Below are 19,407 nucleotides of genomic sequence, written 5' to 3'. Positions count from 1 at the left end.
CCTGACTTTTCTGTATTAGTCAGTATTTACATTCTGTAGTGTACCGATCCTCTTTTAATTCCTCCTGGAAATATAATAATAAACTGACAACTGTGCACTACCATTTACATTGTGTCCCTATACTGACTAATAATAGATAAAGATTAAAAAAAAGGAGCGTGCGCCCTAGTGCAGACCGCAACCAATAAGTAAAGAAAACGCAGATATTGTACCGACCAAATGATGTTGTGCTGAGGCCGCGACCCCAGAGTAGGCTTGTAATCTGGCGGGAGCAGCGCCTCCTGATCCATTCCAATGCCTGAGGACCCAGGTCAGCGTAAGTGTATACAAAAAAAAAAAGACCCTCATACTCTCCCCACATGGATGCCAGGTCCACAAAAATATAAAAAAAAAAAAAAACACGTTGTTAATTTATTGAAAACTACATCAGACATCGCACTTTGAGTCTGAACAAGACTCTTCGTCAGGTAAGTGCATAAACACTTGTTCAGACTCGAAACGCATGTGTTGCGGTTTTCAATAAATCAGCAACTTATTTTTCATACTTTTTAGAGAGATAAGGGACACATTCTACTAACAAAGAGAATGGTATCGCCCAGTTGTCACCTTATTCATACATTTCCAGGAGGAGTAACAGAGGAGTGTAACAATACAGAACAGCTTCACCAGTCTGATACGTTCTCATCAGAGAAGACACAAACCCCATCAACCATGGAAAAGGAAACACCATGTTATTAAAGGGATACTCCGGCCCCAAGACATCTTATCCCCTATTCAAAGGATAGGGGATAAGATGTCTGATCGCGGGGGTCCCGCTGCTGGGGACCCCCTCAATCTAGCATGCAGCACCCACCTGTAAGTACTGCCGGAAGCGCTGGAGGCTCTGAGTCTTCTGCCTCCCGACCACGGGGACGGAGTATCGTGACGTCACGACTCTGCCCCCTCAATGCAAGTCTATGGGAGGGGGCGTGACGGCCGTCACGCCCCCTCCCATAGACTTGCATTGAGGGGGCGGGGCTTGATGTCACACGGGGGCGGAGTCGTGATGTCACGATACTCCGTCCCCGTGGTCGGGAGGCATAAGACTCAGAGCCTCCAGCGCTTTCGGCAGTACATACAGGTGGGTGCTGCATGCTAGATTGCGGGGGTCCCCAGCGGCGGGACCCCCGCGATCAGACATCTTATCCCCTATCCTTTGGATAGGGGATAACATGTCTTGGGGCCGGAGTACCCCTTTAATATGTCGAGGAGGAATAACAGAGGACACAGTGCAGAGTTGTAAGGAAAAGTGCTTTAGAATTATTATTATTATTAACAATTTTTTTTAGAATTTACCATAACAGATATTTCAGGAGAGACCCTGCACCCTCTTTAGGTTCTGTTCTCATCACGATGAGGATCCTGTTGATACGGCCGCTTCATATTTGTTTTTTTTACAAACAAATCTATGGTTTCCAGTTTTAACTTATAGTAAGAGTCTCCATGTTTTCCGTCCTGTCTGGTTTTTCTATGGCACACGGTCACTGATCTGTTACATCGTACGGAACCATCCTGTTTATTCTTAATATTTGTATTTCCTGCTCTGTTGTAAGGTTACATGGTTACTCACCCTGGCTGATCCTCCTGTCAATCCCCGTTCTGCCCTCGCTGGACGGTCCCCGTGACCGTGTGTCTGACTCTCCTGAATCTGCGGCTACTTTGGTTGGACCGGATGTGACTATCTCTATGTATCTATGGGCAGGGAATAGAAAAAGACCAAATAAACAGAGGGCTTCTTTAACACAAAATAATAAAGGATCAGTTTAAAAACAAACACAAACAGATCTATAACACAAACTAACACAAACACAGGAGGTGAGACGCCAAAACACAACATCTATATTTATACACTATACAGTGGTCCCTCAACATACAATGGTAATTAGTTCCAAACGACCCATCGTTTGTCGAATCCATCGTATGTTAAGGGATTCGTGCAGTGTAAAAAGTGCATTTAATCCCCGCCGCTCCGGACCGCGTCCTCACTGCTCCTGATGCTATCCAGCTGCTCCGGCATCTTCTTAGTGACCACTACACAAAGTGATCTCAATTCCACTCTTTACCCCTGTTTGCTTGGTGTAATTTTTTTACACAGTTTCTCAAAATCTAAATGTAATTTGTGCTAATAATAAATACAGCTCCACTGCAAAAAGTGGTGTACGGTGCACCAAACAGTAGACAACTTTGAAAGATGTTCTACAGAAAATTGCGCAAAAAAATTTGCAGGGACATTTAGAACATTAAAGTGGTGTAAAGTAGGGATCGATAGATATCGTTTTTTTTAGGGCCGATATCGATAATCGGGTGAGGTTAGGGCCGATAGCCGATAACATACTGATATTCCGGTATAAGTTATCGGCTATTTATCCCCCCGCGACACCACTGCTGATCATTGATTTAAAGCGGGCGCTTTAAATCAATGCACTGCAGTGGCTTTTACGGTGCCATAGACCGCCGCCGCCTGCTTCTCTCTCCCTGCCTGTCCGGGGGTCCTGAGACCTATCACCGCCACACAGCTCCCCCCCACCACCACCACCACACTGCACCGCGACCGCCCCCTCCCCCGACGCACCGTGACCGCCCCCGACCCGCCGCACCGCGACCGCCCCCATTGCCTCCCCCATTCCCGGTTTTATAATTACCTGTTCCCGGGGTCCACTCTACATCTGGCTCTGGTGGCGTCCTCCTGAACTGTCACTGTGCGCACTGACGGTGACGTCACGTTGCGCACGTCACGTCACTCGTCATTGCGCACAGCGTAACGCAGGACGCAGCAGGAGCAAGAAGTAGCGTGGGCGGGAACAGGTAATTATAAACCCGGGGATGGGGGAGGCAATGGGGCCGGGGCGTTGCGGTGGGGGGTGCGACGCGGTGTGGCAGGTCGGGGGGACAGTGCTGTGGGGGCGGTGCGGGGGGCAGGGCATTATCGGCTTATCGGCATGGTAACTGCCGATACCAATAATGCCCAAAATCGTGATTATCGGCCGATAATATCGGCCATACCGATAATCAGTCGATCCCTAGTGTAAAGCCAATGATAAATGTCCCCTATGTTTCTACAGTGGGTTTGGAGCTCTATATCAGAAAAAAACATCTATAAAGAAACATGAAACCCAGTGTAGATTTTCAGATTTGTTTAAATTAAAAATAATCTGTGTTCAAGAAGCAGAAATTCACTCTCTGATCACCGTCCTATCCTATGCGAACTTCCTGTAAATACAGACGACTATATACAGGGATAGAAAAGGGGAGTGCACGGCCATGGAGCTCAGTTATAGGCAACTTGGGCCTTTTCCTATCAAGACATGCTGGGAGTTGTAGTTCACAAGTCATATCACACAGTTAGAGGTTCAGTACATTTGTCACATTTTATGTTACGTTACCTTTGATAGATCCCCCAGATGTGAAAAGTGATCTCTGTGCTGCCCAGAATCAGACGGAGTTATTTTCACTTTCTGTTCTTCTGTCTGGATGCAGAGCGCCATCTGCTGGTGATGAGATTTATACTCCAGATGCTGCGGCTGGTATACAGAATATAGTGTGAAAAGGAGGAAGCAGCAGCGATCTTAGGCTTGTTTCACACTGCAAAAATTCTCAGTTTTTAAACATCCGTATGAAGTTCCGTCTGAAAACCAGCTGAAAACGGCAGTAACAAAATCCTATACGTCCGTTAGAAAATCCCATTATAGTCTATTGGATTTTTCTTTTTTTTTTTTTACTTTTTATTTATATTTTCCACACAAAAAAGGATCAGAAAGGGGGGGTACATTGGCCAAAGTGGCCTCCCCCTTATCAACATTCCATGACAACACAAATATAAATCACAATTTTATACATAGGGATAAGAGAAACAAAGAAAAAGTCAGAAATCTTCATCAATATGTAAGTACTCATACCAAATAATCCTAAACACCATTACCGCCTCTCTGTATATCTCCTAATCCACTCTTGCCTCGGAAAGAGGACCACCCTCTGCCCCCTCTCCCCTTCCTAATCCTTTAGTTCATGCCCCCTATCCCACCCGACCCATTCCCCCCCCTAATGCTTCCAATTACCTAAACAAATGCAAAACAGAAAACAAGACCAAAAAAAACCCCAAAAACAGGAGAGCCCCCATCTCAGTCCAACCTCGATCCTCCCATCGAATCAGGATTCATCTTCACTACTGTTTCCCATTATATTCCTATATTCTAAAGACTTACAGAACTCCCTCCACGGCCGCCATGTACTATAGACTTGTGTCTCTGCCCCTCTAATACCTGCAGTCAAATCTTCCATTAACATCAGGTCATTTACTTTAGAAAACCACATTCCCAGTGTTGGGGCCGTAGTCTTCTTCCACAAGATAGGTATGCATGCTCTTGCAGCCATAATCAAAAAGCTAAGTAAAGAATTCTTATAGATTTTAATTGGAAGTGCACAATGATGTAATAGGAACAGAGCAGGTATGAAATCTAATGTCAATCCAGAGATGCTTCTGCAAATTTGCGTTACCCCATCCCAAAATACCTTTAGGCGAGGGCAACTCCAGAAAATCTGTAAAAAAGATCCCTCCTCTTCCCCACATCTCCAGCAGGCGGGATCCACCTCTGGCCATAAGGCATGAAGACGCGTAGGGACCCTATACCATCGAGTGATTATTTTATATCCAGCCTCCTGGATGCTCGTTTGATGTATCAAGATAAAAATTTTCCTTCTCTGTTCCTCATTCAACGAGATCTGTAAATCCAATTCCCATTTTTACAAGGACCCAATGGGCTCCATGTCTGGGGGAGATTTCAGCACTCCATAAATTTTTGATACCACATGCCTCAATGGACCTTCCTCTGTACACTATTGGATTTTTCTAATAGCAGTTTTAACCCGTTATAGTCCGTTATTGATAACGGACGTTATTTTGTGATGGAAGATAGTACGGAAGAAAATAGTTCATTAACTATTTGACCAACAATTATTTCATTCATTAGTAAATTAAGCAAATACATTGCTAAACCAGCCCCCACTAGGACATACAAACTCAAAAAGAACAGAGAAACAACGCCAACACAGTCCATGTCCAATCGGACAACCTTCCGTCGGTTTACTATGTGAACAAACATGGCGGGACGAGATCGGCACAGATAATGGAGGAGTGTAAGTTATTGATTTTGGGCACAGGATCACCTGATCGACAATCGAGCAATCCCATAAGAGGGCCCTGAATACTCAAGCAGACTTCCTCAGCAGGGTTAGGGGAGCCCGAAATCTATGTGATGGCACCAGGGCCAACCACAAGTTGCCAATGTTTTGTTTCAACTACTGAAAGACCAACCGGACAACCAGAACGGTTTATCTATTCAGTGGCAAAACAAGTTCCTCTATACTTTCCCACCCTCCCCTGTAATTCTGAGGACGTTGATCACAATCAAGAAGGAACGGGCCAAGGTTCTTGTGATTTCCCTGTTTTGGCCAAGGAGGGCTTGGTTCCAATTTGCATTAAAATGTTTAAAAGGCTGTTATTGGGAGATTCCACTCCGCCCGGACTTACTACTTCAAGAGGGTCTCTGCCATCCAACCTCGGACAGACTGAGACAGTCAGCATGGCTCCTGAGAGGATGATCCTCAGATCCCAATGGTTATCAGACAGATTCATTAATTTGGTTTCAGTCTCTAGAAGACCATTCACATTGAAAGTATACTCCAGAATTTTCAATATTTTTCGGTTTTAGGGAGAGATTTATCAAAACCTGTCCAAAGGAAAAGTGGCCCAATTGCCCCATCTGATTGGTTGCTATGGGCAACTGGGCAACTTTTCCTCTGGACAGATTTTGTTAAACCTCCCCCTCGCTCCCTCTATCATGTTTTAGAGTTTTTGCATGAAGGCATTGATAAAGGATAAAAACCCAACACTCAGAGTTAAAGGGGTACTCTAGTGCTTTTTTTAAATTATTTTCTTTTTGAAATTTCTTTTCTGTCTGACCACAGTGCTCTCTGCTGACACCTCTGTCCATTTCGGGAACTGTCCAAAGCAAAGCAAACCTCTCCTGGCATGGACAGAGGTGTCAGCAGAGAGCACTGTGGTCAGACAGAAAGGAAATTTAAAAAGAAAAAAACATCCTGTGGGACATACAGTAGTTGATAAGTACTGGAAGGATTAATATTTTTTAATAGAAGTCATTTACAAATCTGTTTAACTTTCTGGCACCAGTTGATTTAAAAAAAAAAAAATATGGTTTTCCACTGGACTACCCCTTTAACCATTACCTTAAAGGGTCTCTGTCTAACCAGCCTCTAGTCAACAGATTTTTTCAGGTCAGTGTGAAACCTGCAGCTGTCTATCAAATCTCTAGTGGCTCTGGGATTTACTCTTATATTTCCATCCACAGACCCAAATGAGGGCTTGTTTTTTGCACATCCAATTGTATTTTGTAATGACATCACTTATTTTACCATAAAATGTATGGCGCAACCAAAAAAAATATTATTTACGTGGGGAAATTGAAAAGAAAACCACAATTTAGCTAATTTTGGAAGGTTCCATTTTCGCGCTGTACACTTTATGGTAAAAATTACCTGTTTTCTTTATTCTGTGGGTCAATTTGATTAAAATAATACCCATGTTACATGCTTTTCTGTTACTGGACCGCTTTAGAAAAAATCTCAAACTTTTTAACAAAATTAGTATGTTTAGATTTGCCCTATTTTTGACCACCTATAACTTCACATTTTTCCATATAAAGGGTAGTAATTTTTGAGACATGATCTTTAGTTTTTATCAGTACCACTTTTGCTTATATTTAAGCAATCTTGCCTTGTATCTTTTTACGTTTACGCTGTTCACCATACGTGATAATTAACATTATATTTTGATAGTTCGGACATACTTGGCGTTACGAAGTATGTTTAGTAATTTTGTTTTATGCTATTTGGGATAAAATAGGGAAAAGGGGTCATTTAAATTTTTTTTTCTTACTTATATTTTTTTGTATACTTTTATAGTCCTCATTAGATTGCATATACTGAACAATGTTATGCATAGGCATAGCACGGATCAGTATTATCAGTGATCTGCTTCTCTGGTCTGCTCGATGTCAGACCAGAGAAGAAGACCCCGGGATGACGGCCAGAGAAGGTAAGGGGACCTCTGGGCAAAATATTGGATGATCAGATCCCTGAGGCAGTGCCACAGGTGATCCAATCATCCATTCAATTGCCTACATTGCCGCAGATGCCGTGATCTGTATTGATTACGGCATCTGAGGGGTTAATGGCAGACATCGGCACAATCGCTGATGTCTGCCATTACGGGTGAGTTCCTGGCTGCTGATACAGCAACTGATAAGTACTGGAAGGATTAAGATTTTTATATAGAAGTAATTTACAAATCTGTTTAATTTTCTAGCACAAGTTGATTTGAATTTTTTTTTTCCACAGGAGTTCCCCTTTAAGTCCCTTACAACACAAGGTTGAATGTCATCCGGACCCAGTAATAGTGCAGTAATAATTAGTAATTTTGATCTTTTAGCCTATAAAATGGGATGACTGCATTACACGGCTCACTTCCTCCTAAAGCTTCACATAGAACAGACCAACATGTGGATCACCTGTGGATCTCCCAGCTTTTCACTCCTCGAGGATCTATTGTGAAACAGATCATCTTAAAGGGGTACTCCGCTGCTCAGCGTTTGGAACAAACTGTTCCGAACACTGGAGCCAGGAGCTTGTGATGTCATTGCCCCGCCCCCTCATGATGTCCCGCCCCGCCCCCTTAATGCAAGTCTATGGGAGGGGACGTAACGGCTGTCACACCCCCTCCCATAGACTTGCATTGAGGGGGCGGGGCATCATGAGGTGGCGGGGCTATGACATTACAAGCTCCCGGCGCTGGCTCCAGCGTTCGAAACAGTTTGTTCCAAATGCTGACCAGCGGAGTACCCCTTCAATGCGGACATTATCGAAGTACTCCACAGATACAGGCCAACACCAGACAATTTCCATATACTCCTTTTACCAAGCTGTATGTGTCATTAATTGTTCCTGTTATGGTTGAAGGGCAGACAATAATACCGATATGGTCTACCACATAAAGACCACAGAAATCTGATCTTCACCTAATCACTGCTCCACCCTATGGAATTATTTAGACCAGATCAGATGGGAGTGATTGTTGTATTGTTGAAATCATGGTTCCAAACCCTGGATAAGGTTTTCACTAGTTCAAATAAAGCAGTAAGCGCTGTCGACCCCTAGCTAATAATCTCTGCTTTGGATCTGATAGAACGGAGGGTGGAGATTGGAAAAGGGGCTCCATGACTGTATCCGTATTTAGGCCACTATAAGTCATTGATCACATATTATTATATTCAGGCTACCATTAGTAGATTTAGCCCTAAACTGTGACATTTCTATGTTCTTGCCTATAACACTGCCTGGATCCCAGTGTTATTTTTTTTAGTGGCTTCCTCTTCCTGTCACCATCTTCAGAAGTAGAAAAAAGAGAAAAGACAGAAAGCGCTCCTATCTGCAGAACCGATTAGTACGTAAATAAAGTTGTGATGGTGCTATATATGCTAACCTTCTTTGGTTGAGCAAAGCACAACACTCGTCAGACAGATCACAATGGAAGTAATTCAGTCTGCTGCAGACTTCCCACGCTGGCTTGGCGTGCAACTGATAGGAGAAATCACACAACGGGTAATAGAAGTAGATGTCCGCGCTGCAGTAAGGTGATGATTTCAGACTTGACCGTGGACGGTAAGAATAACTGTTTTATTAACACACAACGCGTTTCTGGGCTGGACTGGTCCTTTCATCAGGCGTGCCTGACGAAAGGGCCAGTCCAGCCCAGAAACAATGTTACGCCTAGCGCTCCGGGTCCCCGCTCCTCCCCGGAGCGCTCACGGCGTCTTTCTCCCTGCAGCTCCCCGGTCAGTCCCGCTGACCGGGAGCACTGCACTGTCATGGCCGTTGGGGATGCGATTCGCACAGCGGGACGCGCCCGCTCGCGAATCGCATCCCAGGTCACTTACCCGTTCCCGTCCCCTGCTGTCATGTGCTGGCGCGCGCGGCTCCGCTCTCTAGGGCGCGCGCGCGCCAGCTCCCTGAGACTTAAAGGGCCAGTGCACCAATGATTGGTGCCTGGCCCAATTAGCTTAATTGGCTTCCACCTGGTCCCTGACTATATCTAACCTCCTCCCATGCACTCCCTTGCCGGATCTTGTTGCCCTTGTGCCTAGTGAAAGCGTTTTGTGTGTCTAAAGCCTGTGTACCAGAACTTCTGCTATCCACCCTGACTACGAACCTTGCCGCCTGCCCCCGACCTTCTGCTACGTCCGACCTTGCTTCTGTCTACTCCCTTGTACCTCGCCTATCATCAGCAGTCAGAGAGGTGAGCCGTTGCTAGTGGATACGACCTGGTCACTACCGCCGCAGCAAGACCATCCCGCTTTGCGGCGGGCTCTGGTGAAAACCAGTAGTGACTTAGAACCGGTCCACTAGCGCGGTCCTCGCCAATCCCTCTCTGGCACAGAGGATCCACTACCTGCCAGCCGGCATCGTGACAGTAGATCCGGCCATGGATCCCGCTGAGGTCCCTCTGCCTTATATCTCTGATATCACCACGGTGGTCGCCCAGCAATCCCGACAGATCGCCCATCTAACCCACCAGCTGTCGGAAATGTCCACCATTGTGCACCAACTTCAGTCGCAACTTCAGCAGCAATCATCTCCTCCGCCAGCTCCTGCACCCCTTCCGCAGCGAGTGGCCACTCCTAGCCTCCGCCTGTCCTTGCCGGACAAATTTAATGGGGACTCTAAGTTTTGCCGTGGCTTCCTTTCACAATGTTCCCTGCACATGGAGATGATGTCGGACCAGTTTCCTACTGAAAGGTCTAAGGTGGCTTTCGTAGTCAGCCTTCTGTCTGGAAAAGCCCTGTCATGGGCCACACCGCTCTGGGACCGCAATGACCCCGTCACTGCCTCTGTACACTCCTTCTTCTCGGAAATTCGAAGTGTCTTTGAGGAACCTGCCCGAGCCTCTTCTGCTGAAACTGCCCTGCTGAACCTGGTCCAGGGTAATTCTTCCGTTGGCGAGTACGCCATACAATTCCGTACTCTTGCTTCTGAACTATCCTGGAATAATGAGGCCCTCTGCGCGACCTTTAAAAAAGGCCTATCCAGCAACATTAAAGATGTTCTGGCCGCACGAGAAACTCCTGCTAACCTGCATGAACTCATTCATCTAGCCACTCGCATTGACATGCGTTTTTCTGAGAGACATCAAGAGCTCCGCCAGGAAAAAGACTTAGATCTCTGGACACCTCTCCCACAGTCTCCACTGCAATCTGCGCCTAGGCCTCCCGCCGAGGAAGCCATGCAAGTGGATCGGTCTCGCCTGACCCTGGAAGAGAGGAATCGCCGTAAGGAAGAGAATCTTTGTCTGTACTGTGCCAGTACCGAACATTTTTTGGTGGATTGCCCTATCCGTCCTCCACGTCTGGGAAACGCACGCTCGCACCCAGCTCTCGTGGGTGTGGCGTCTCTTGATGCTAAGTCGGCTTCTCCACGTCTCACGGTGCCTGTACGGATTTCTACTTCAGCCAGCTCTTCCCTATCAGCCGTGGCCTGCCTGGACTCTGGTGCTTCTGGGAATTTTATTCGGGAGTCCTTGGTGAATAAATTCCGCATTCCGGTGACCCGTCTTGTCAAGCCACTCCACATTTCCGCGGTCAACGGAGCCAGGTTGGATTGCACCGTGCGTTACCGCACGGAGCCCCTCCTAATGTGCATCGGACCTCATCACGAGAAAATTGAATTTTTTGTCCTTCCCAATTGCACTTCCGAAATTCTCCTTGGACTACCCTGGCTTCTACACCATTCCCCAACCCTGGACTGGTCCACTGGGGAGATCAAGAGTTGGGGTCCCTCTTGTTCCAAGGACTGCCTTAAACCAGTTCCCAGTACTCCCTGCCGTGACCCTGTGGTTCCTCCTGTATCCGGTCCCCCTAAGGTCGTTAGGGACTCTGCCTGCCACAGAAAATGCCTCTCCCCCCCTCCCAGTCCCTTCAGGCAAGCCTCTGTGTCCCCTCATGGCTCCCGTCCTTGTGTCTCCCTGCCCCGTGCCAAGCTTCACCCTCTGCCCTCCCTCCCCATTCCTACTCCTGCTGTACTGCCTGCCATTGAGGAAACCATCCATTCCTTCCCGGTGTCCTCATCCCAGGGGAGGCAGTCACCGGACAAAAAAAAGGGGAGACCTAAGGGGGGGGGTACTGTTACGCCTAGCGCTCCGGGTCCCCGCTCCTCCCCGGAGCGCTCACGGCGTCTTTCTCCCTGCAGCTCCCCGGTCAGTCCCGCTGACCGGGAGCGCTGCACTGTCATGGCCGTTGGGGATGCGATTCGCACAGCGGGACGCGCCCGCTCGCGAATCGCATCCCAGGTCACTTACCCGTTCCCGTCCCCTGCTGTCATGTGCTGGCGCGCGCGGCTCCGCTCTCTAGGGCGCGCGCGCGCCAGCTCCCTGAGACTTAAAGGGCCAGTGCACCAATGATTGGTGCCTGGCCCAATTAGCTTAATTGGCTTCCACCTGGTCCCTGACTATATCTAACCTCCTCCCATGCACTCCCTTGCCGGATCTTGTTGCCCTTGTGCCTAGTGAAAGCGTTTTGTGTGTCTAAAGCCTGTGTACCAGAACTTCTGCTATCCACCCTGACTACGAACCTTGCCGCCTGCCCCCGACCTTCTGCTACGTCCGACCTTGCTTCTGTCTACTCCCTTGTACCTCGCCTATCATCAGCAGTCAGAGAGGTGAGCCGTTGCTAGTGGATACGACCTGGTCACTACCGCCGCAGCAAGACCATCCCGCTTTGCGGCGGGCTCTGGTGAAAACCAGTAGTGACTTAGAACCGGTCCACTAGCGCGGTCCTCGCCAATCCCTCTCTGGCACAGAGGATCCACTACCTGCCAGCCGGCATCGTGACAGTAGATCCGGCCATGGATCCCGCTGAGGTCCCTCTGCCTTATATCTCTGATATCACCACGGTGGTCGCCCAGCAATCCCGACAGATCGCCCATCTAACCCACCAGCTGTCGGAAATGTCCACCATTGTGCACCAACTTCAGTCGCAACTTCAGCAGCAATCATCTCCTCCGCCAGCTCCTGCACCCCTTCCGCAGCGAGTGGCCACTCCTAGCCTCCGCCTGTCCTTGCCGGACAAATTTAATGGGGACTCTAAGTTTTGCCGTGGCTTCCTTTCACAATGTTCCCTGCACATGGAGATGATGTCGGACCAGTTTCCTACTGAAAGGTCTAAGGTGGCTTTCGTAGTCAGCCTTCTGTCTGGAAAAGCCCTGTCATGGGCCACACCGCTCTGGGACCGCAATGACCCCGTCACTGCCTCTGTACACTCCTTCTTCTCGGAAATTCGAAGTGTCTTTGAGGAACCTGCCCGAGCCTCTTCTGCTGAAACTGCCCTGCTGAACCTGGTCCAGGGTAATTCTTCCGTTGGCGAGTACGCCATACAATTCCGTACTCTTGCTTCTGAACTATCCTGGAATAATGAGGCCCTCTGCGCGACCTTTAAAAAAGGCCTATCCAGCAACATTAAAGATGTTCTGGCCGCACGAGAAACTCCTGCTAACCTGCATGAACTCATTCATCTAGCCACTCGCATTGACATGCATTTTTCTGAGAGACATCAAGAGCTCCGCCAGGAAAAAGACTTAGATCTCTGGACACCTCTCCCACAGTCTCCACTGCAATCTGCGCCTAGGCCTCCCGCCGAGGAAGCCATGCAAGTGGATCGGTCTCGCCTGACCCTGGAAGAGAGGAATCGCCGTAAGGAAGAGAATCTTTGTCTGTACTGTGCCAGTACCGAACATTTTTTGGTGGATTGCCCTATCCGTCCTCCACGTCTGGGAAACGCACGCTCGCACCCAGCTCTCGTGGGTGTGGCGTCTCTTGATGCTAAGTCGGCTTCTCCACGTCTCACGGTGCCTGTACGGATTTCTACTTCAGCCAGCTCTTCCCTATCAGCCGTGGCCTGCCTGGACTCTGGTGCTTCTGGGAATTTTATTCGGGAGTCCTTGGTGAATAAATTCCGCATTCCGGTGACCCGTCTTGTCAAGCCACTCCACATTTCCGCGGTCAACGGAGCCAGGTTGGATTGCACCGTGCGTTACCGCACGGAGCCCCTCCTAATGTGCATCGGACCTCATCACGAGAAAATTGAATTTTTTGTCCTTCCCAATTGCACTTCCGAAATTCTCCTTGGACTACCCTGGCTTCTACACCATTCCCCAACCCTGGACTGGTCCACTGGGGAGATCAAGAGTTGGGGTCCCTCTTGTTCCAAGGACTGCCTTAAACCAGTTCCCAGTACTCCCTGCCGTGACCCTGTGGTTCCTCCTGTATCCGGTCCCCCTAAGGTCGTTAGGGACTCTGCCTGCCACAGAAAATGCCTCTCCCCCCCTCCCAGTCCCTTCAGGCAAGCCTCTGTGTCCCCTCATGGCTCCCGTCCTTGTGTCTCCCTGCCCCGTGCCAAGCTTCACCCTCTGCCCTCCCTCCCCATTCCTACTCCTGCTGTACTGCCTGCCATTGAGGAAACCATCCATTCCTTCCCGGTGTCCTCATCCCAGGGGAGGCAGTCACCGGACAAAAAAAAGGGGAGACCTAAGGGGGGGGGGTACTGTTACGCCTAGCGCTCCGGGTCCCCGCTCCTCCCCGGAGCGCTCACGGCGTCTTTCTCCCTGCAGCTCCCCGGTCAGTCCCGCTGACCGGGAGCGCTGCACTGTCATGGCCGTTGGGGATGCGATTCGCACAGCGGGACGCGCCCGCTCGCGAATCGCATCCCAGGTCACTTACCCGTTCCCGTCCCCTGCTGTCATGTGCTGGCGCGCGCGGCTCCGCTCTCTAGGGCGCGCGCGCGCCAGCTCCCTGAGACTTAAAGGGCCAGTGCACCAATGATTGGTGCCTGGCCCAATTAGCTTAATTGGCTTCCACCTGGTCCCTGACTATATCTAACCTCCTCCCATGCACTCCCTTGCCGGATCTTGTTGCCCTTGTGCCTAGTGAAAGCGTTTTGTGTGTCTAAAGCCTGTGTACCAGAACTTCTGCTATCCACCCTGACTACGAACCTTGCCGCCTGCCCCCGACCTTCTGCTACGTCCGACCTTGCTTCTGTCTACTCCCTTGTACCTCGCCTATCATCAGCAGTCAGAGAGGTGAGCCGTTGCTAGTGGATACGACCTGGTCACTACCGCCGCAGCAAGACCATCCCGCTTTGCGGCGGGCTCTGGTGAAAACCAGTAGTGACTTAGAACCGGTCCACTAGCGCGGTCCTCGCCAATCCCTCTCTGGCACAGAGGATCCACTACCTGCCAGCCGGCATCGTGACAAACAAGTTGTGTGTTAGGCTGTATTCACACCACGTTTTTGCAATGCAGTTCCCGTATCAGGTTTTTGACTAAAAACGGATTCCTCAAAACCTGACCAAACTGTATCAAAATGTGTGTACAAATTTTAACCCGTATATGGTTAAAAACCATATACGGTTTGAAAAATGATGACCGGTTGCATCCGTTTTTTAAGAAAAAAAACGTATACATTTTTAACTTTTCACTCCATTATGAATAAAGTTTCACTTGTTTGATTGAAATTCCAAGAGAAATAAACTGTGCAAAGCCAAAAACCGTATGGTGCAAACCGGATGGAACCATACGCACATATGGTTCTGTACGGTTCCCATTTACTCCCATGTTAAAAAAAACTTATACGGTTTAATACGTTTTTTCACCCGGACCAAAATCTGTAGTAGGCTACGGTTTTGGGTAAGGAAAAAAAAAATGGACAAAACCGTACAAGATACAAAACGGATGCAACCTGATGCATGATCTTTTGGCATACGGTTTTCAATGCGGTTCCATACAGTTTTCACATTGAAAACGTATACGGGAACTGTATTGCAAAAACATGGTGTGAATGCAGCCTTAATAAAACAGCCATTCCTGGTCAAGTCTGAAATTATCACCTTACTGGCAGCGCCGTCATCTACTTCCATTACCTGTTGTGTAATTTCTCCTAAGTGTCTGGTATAATGTACTTGAGACCCTCCAGATCCAGGTCACCAGATAGTCAGTGACCACACTCCGCCATGCTCATGCAGTGCAGGATATTACTCCAGATGCTGAGAAGGTCTATAAGACCATAGAGGGTTATAAAGACCCTCTGATAATGTGAGACCTACAAAAACCATTTAATGGCCCCGCAGATATGCAAGGAAGGTTCAGAACACAAGGTGAGCGATGATGTCCAAGATAAGGAAAAGGGAAAGCCGGAATATTCTGACATCATGAAACTCAAGATGGACACCAAGAAGTAGAAGAATATAAAACCTAGAGAAACAGAAGGTGTCTGGCACTTCACTCCAGATATATATGATCCCTATTCATGCGGGTATAAAAGTGGATGCCAGCACGTGTATCCAGGCGTGGAGGTGCAGACCACGATAACAGTGCATATAACGTTATAGAAGAAAGAGTGGAAAATAGAAGGTCGCATTCACCACAATTGTCCAAGATTCTTTATTGAAGGTATAGATGACTCAGATGCAGGGGGGCGCCTCCGTGGGACGGTGTCCATTTCGTGCCGCAAGCACGCTTCGTCTAGCCAACACTCACCCCGTCCTCCGTGCGACAGTGTCCGTTTTGTGCAGCAATCGCATTTCGTCTAGCCAACGCTCACCCCGTCCTCCGTGGGACGGTGTCCGTTTCGTGCGGCAGGCGCACTTCGTCTAGCCAACGCTCAGCGTTGGCTAGACCAAGTGCGCTTGCCGCACGAAACGGACACCGTCCCACGGAGGCGCCCCCACATCTCAGTCATCTATACCTGCCGTACATGCTTCAATAAAGAATCTTGGGCAATTGTGGTGAGTGCGACCTTCTATTTTCCACTCTTCCTTCTATAAGAATATAAAACCTGGAAGATGGTGGGATTGAGCCCTTCGTTGAGCCCTAAGACCCTCTCCCATCTCTAGAAGAGGATGAAAATAACGCAAAGAGAAGAGACATCTCTGAAGCACCTTCACTGAGCCTTCATTACAAGAAGAATAAACCCTATACCAATATATCATTACGACAAATTTATATCTGCTGCAATATTCCCCCCTATGGAGGCAGACACAGGAGGAGACCGTGCTACAAATACATGGAATTGCGGCTATGGATGGCCTGTTACACGGTGGTTTGTGGTCATCACAGAGATCGTCACCACTGTAGTGAGTAGAAGTTTAACGCCCCCCAGTGGTAGCAATTGCAGAAGCATTGACAGTGGAGGCCATTGATGTGTAGTTCATCTCTGTAAAATGAGAGGATATTCCACTCTGCGGGTGATTTCCTCTCATGCGCCTTTGTATATATATATATATATATGTGTGTGTGTGTTATCTTCAGTGATGTCAGCGTCTCACAGAAATGCACTGTATTGTTCTGATGGCGCCTCCCCAGGTCGTGTTACACTCGCCCATCTGTTCTGACCCCATATTTCCTGCTTCTTTATATTCCTCCCCCCCCAGCCTTTGTCCTTCACTGGGGACCAGACTGGCCTGAGCCAGTAATGGAAGAAACCATGTGCAGTCAGCCGGGAGGGGGTGGAGACAGCTGCAGCGACATGCAGTATACAATGGCTTACAGCTGGAAATACACAAAGAGGACAGGATAGTCATCTGACCGCTCTGATATAATCTGAATCCAGAGTCATACCACAATCCAATAAATACCAGTCCCTTCGACCATCACGTAGATTACCAAAATAACTTCACCACCGCGCCAATCTGATGGGTAAAAAGAGTTCTTTAGAGGGTCGATATTGTGTGATTTGATGACGCAGCATTTACACACGTGATAAACAGTCCCTTTTACCATCACAGGCCATAAATTACCAAGACAACGTATTTTAATGCCGCTAAACCAATCTGAGGGGTAAAGATAGATGGCTGATATTGTGTGATTGGATCTGCAGATCCAGAGAAAATTACATTCTATTACCCGATATATCTGTATCTGAGAAAGCTGGGTAACAACTAGAGCTGAATCTGCGCAGTTTGAGAATGGCGCGTGTATTGCCGGCTGTGTGGCGACTTTGGCCGTGTGATCAGATTGGACTGAAAAATGAGTCAGAACGCGATTTTCAGCCTGCTGCATATGTCGGATACGCTTAGAAAATTGCCGCCGATTTTTAGCTTCAGAAATCATATCTGTACCATGGAGGGACAAATCACGAATGCCCCCTGAGGCCATGTTCACAACGAAAACACATACAGAAATTGCCGGCGATAGCACCGCTCTAGAATGCGCTGATTCCGCCAAGCAAATTGTTCTGTCAATTCTTATGGCGAAGGCCGTAATGGGAATTTCTGCAGCGGATATTCTGCAGTGTGCAACATGCAGCAGAATCCCACTGAATGCGCTCTTTCCTCTGCTGCAATGGAATATTTCTGCTGGATTCCACTCGGAAATCTCATCACGTGAAAATGGACTAAGAAGGATGGAAATGCATACTCATGTAGAGTTAGTTCAGGGGAGGGGGGTCTGCGGCCTCTTCCTGTGGTGACAGTGCACCCTCACACAATGGCCAGGCTACCCCCCCCCCCCCCCCCTTACCATGCCGTCAGCCATTGTGGACTATTGCTGACATGGAAATGAATGGAAACCACAGCCCGAACCTGAGAGAAACGACACGTTTACTGTAAACAGTGGGGGGCGTCATTGTCATCAGTAAACATGGCTGCCGGGTTGGAGGAAGCTGTGATCAGACATATTACAGATTGCGGGGCAGGGAATCTGCAAAAAAGAGAGATGCAAAATTGTGTAGTCTAAGCCCCCCGATGACTTGAATATAGTGAGGGGCCCAGATGACTAGAGTATGTGAGGGGCCCAGATTACTAGAGTATGTGAAGGGCTCAGATGACTAGAGTATGTGAGGGGCCCAGATGACTAGAGTATGTGAGGGGCCCAGATGACTAGAGTATGTGAGGGGCCCAGATGACTAGAGTATATGAGAGGCCCAGATTACTAGAGTATGTGAAGGGCTCAGATGACTAGAGTATGTGAGGGGCCCAGATGACTAGAGTATATGAGGGGCCCAGATTACTAGAGTATGTGAAGGGCTCAGATGACTAGAGTATGTGAGGGGCTAAGATGACTAGAGTATGTGAGGGGCCCAGATGACTAGAGTATGTGAGGGGCCCAGATGACTAGAGTATGTGAGGGGCCCAGATGACTAGAGTATATGAGGGGCCCAGATGACTAGAGTATGTGAGGGGCCTCAACGACTAGATTATGGAGAGGGGCCCTGACGACTATTTTATGGAGAGGGGCCCTGACAACTATATTATGGAGAGATGGAGAGGGGCCAATGACAACTAGACTATGGTGAGGGGCCCCGACAACTAAATTATGTATAGGGGCCCCCCGACGACTGACTAAATTATCTAGAGGGGTCCTGATAAGTAGCTATATGACTATATAATGGTGAGAGGCCCTGACAACCATACTATGGAGAGGGTCCCAGACAACACAGCAGGCAGCGCTTTGAAGTCCCCATAAAGCAGCGTATGCGGTCAGGAGTCACAAGGAGACTCGGTTCAGGCCACTACAATGAATGGCGCCTGCTGTTCTCTGCTACAGTACGTGTCGCCATTCTGTGACGGAGAAGCAAAAAGCAGACTCATTAGACTACAAACCCCTGGGCCGAAGCTCTGAGTCACCAAACTCCCCTCTTCAAGATAAACCACCTAAAATATTACTTTTATTAGTTCTCTTTAAAATGAATATTAATGATCCCCAAATGTGATATTAAAACTGGTACCACAACAGTGCAATACAACCGTACTAAACATAACAGCATGGACCTCTCGTCCATACAAATGAGGAATAGATGGTGCGGCAGTTCACGCTATGAGTAACGCTATCCTGCATGAGGAATAGACGGTGCGGCAGTTCACGCTATGAGCCGCGCTATCCTGCATGAGGAATAGATGGTGCGGCAGTTCACGCTATGAGCCACGTTATCCTGCATGAGGAATAGATGGTGCGGCAGTTCACGCTATGAGTCGCGCTATCCTGCATTAGGAATAGATGGTGCGGCAGTTCACGCTATGAGCCACGTTATCCTGCATGAGGAATAGATGGTGCGGCAGTTCACGCTATGAGTCGCGCTATCCTGCATTAGGAATAGATGGTGCGGCAGTTCACGCTATGAGTCGCGCTATCCTGCATTAGGAATAGATGGTGCGGCAGTTCACGCTATGAGTCACGTTATCCTGCATGAGGAATAGATGGTGCGGAAGTTCACGCTATGAGCCACGCTATCCTGCATGAGGAATAGACGGTGCGGCA

At 48.3% G+C, this 19,407-nt stretch overlaps 2 protein-coding genes across 3 annotated transcripts in view; both read right to left on the bottom strand.

Annotated features, from left to right (window-relative positions):
- The window catches only part of LOC130283982 (up-regulator of cell proliferation-like), a 99,682-nt gene that overhangs the window by 75,165 nt on the left and 5,110 nt on the right, over nucleotides 1-19,407 (bottom strand). The window lies entirely within an intron of this gene.
- Nucleotides 1-19,407, bottom strand: part of LOC130283985 (up-regulator of cell proliferation-like) — a 53,797-nt gene that overhangs the window by 29,571 nt on the left and 4,819 nt on the right. The window contains exons 2-3 of one of the 2 annotated variants that reach the window (XM_056533842.1): nucleotides 1,610-1,731; nucleotides 1,336-1,507 (exon numbers count right to left, since the gene is read on the bottom strand). In XM_056533842.1, the coding sequence (XP_056389817.1) occupies nucleotides 1,336-1,388 (53 nt within the window). In that variant the 5' untranslated portion in view covers nucleotides 1,389-1,507; nucleotides 1,610-1,731. The remainder of the gene's footprint in view (nucleotides 1-1,335; nucleotides 1,508-1,609; nucleotides 1,732-19,407) is intronic. The other variant, XM_056533843.1, reaches the window with a different exon arrangement.

This window comes from Hyla sarda, chromosome 8 (assembly GCF_029499605.1).
Source record: "Hyla sarda isolate aHylSar1 chromosome 8, aHylSar1.hap1, whole genome shotgun sequence".
In the NCBI taxonomy this organism is placed as follows: Eukaryota; Metazoa; Chordata; class Amphibia; order Anura; family Hylidae; genus Hyla; species Hyla sarda.
This window is presented reverse-complemented; position numbering and strand designations above follow the sequence as displayed.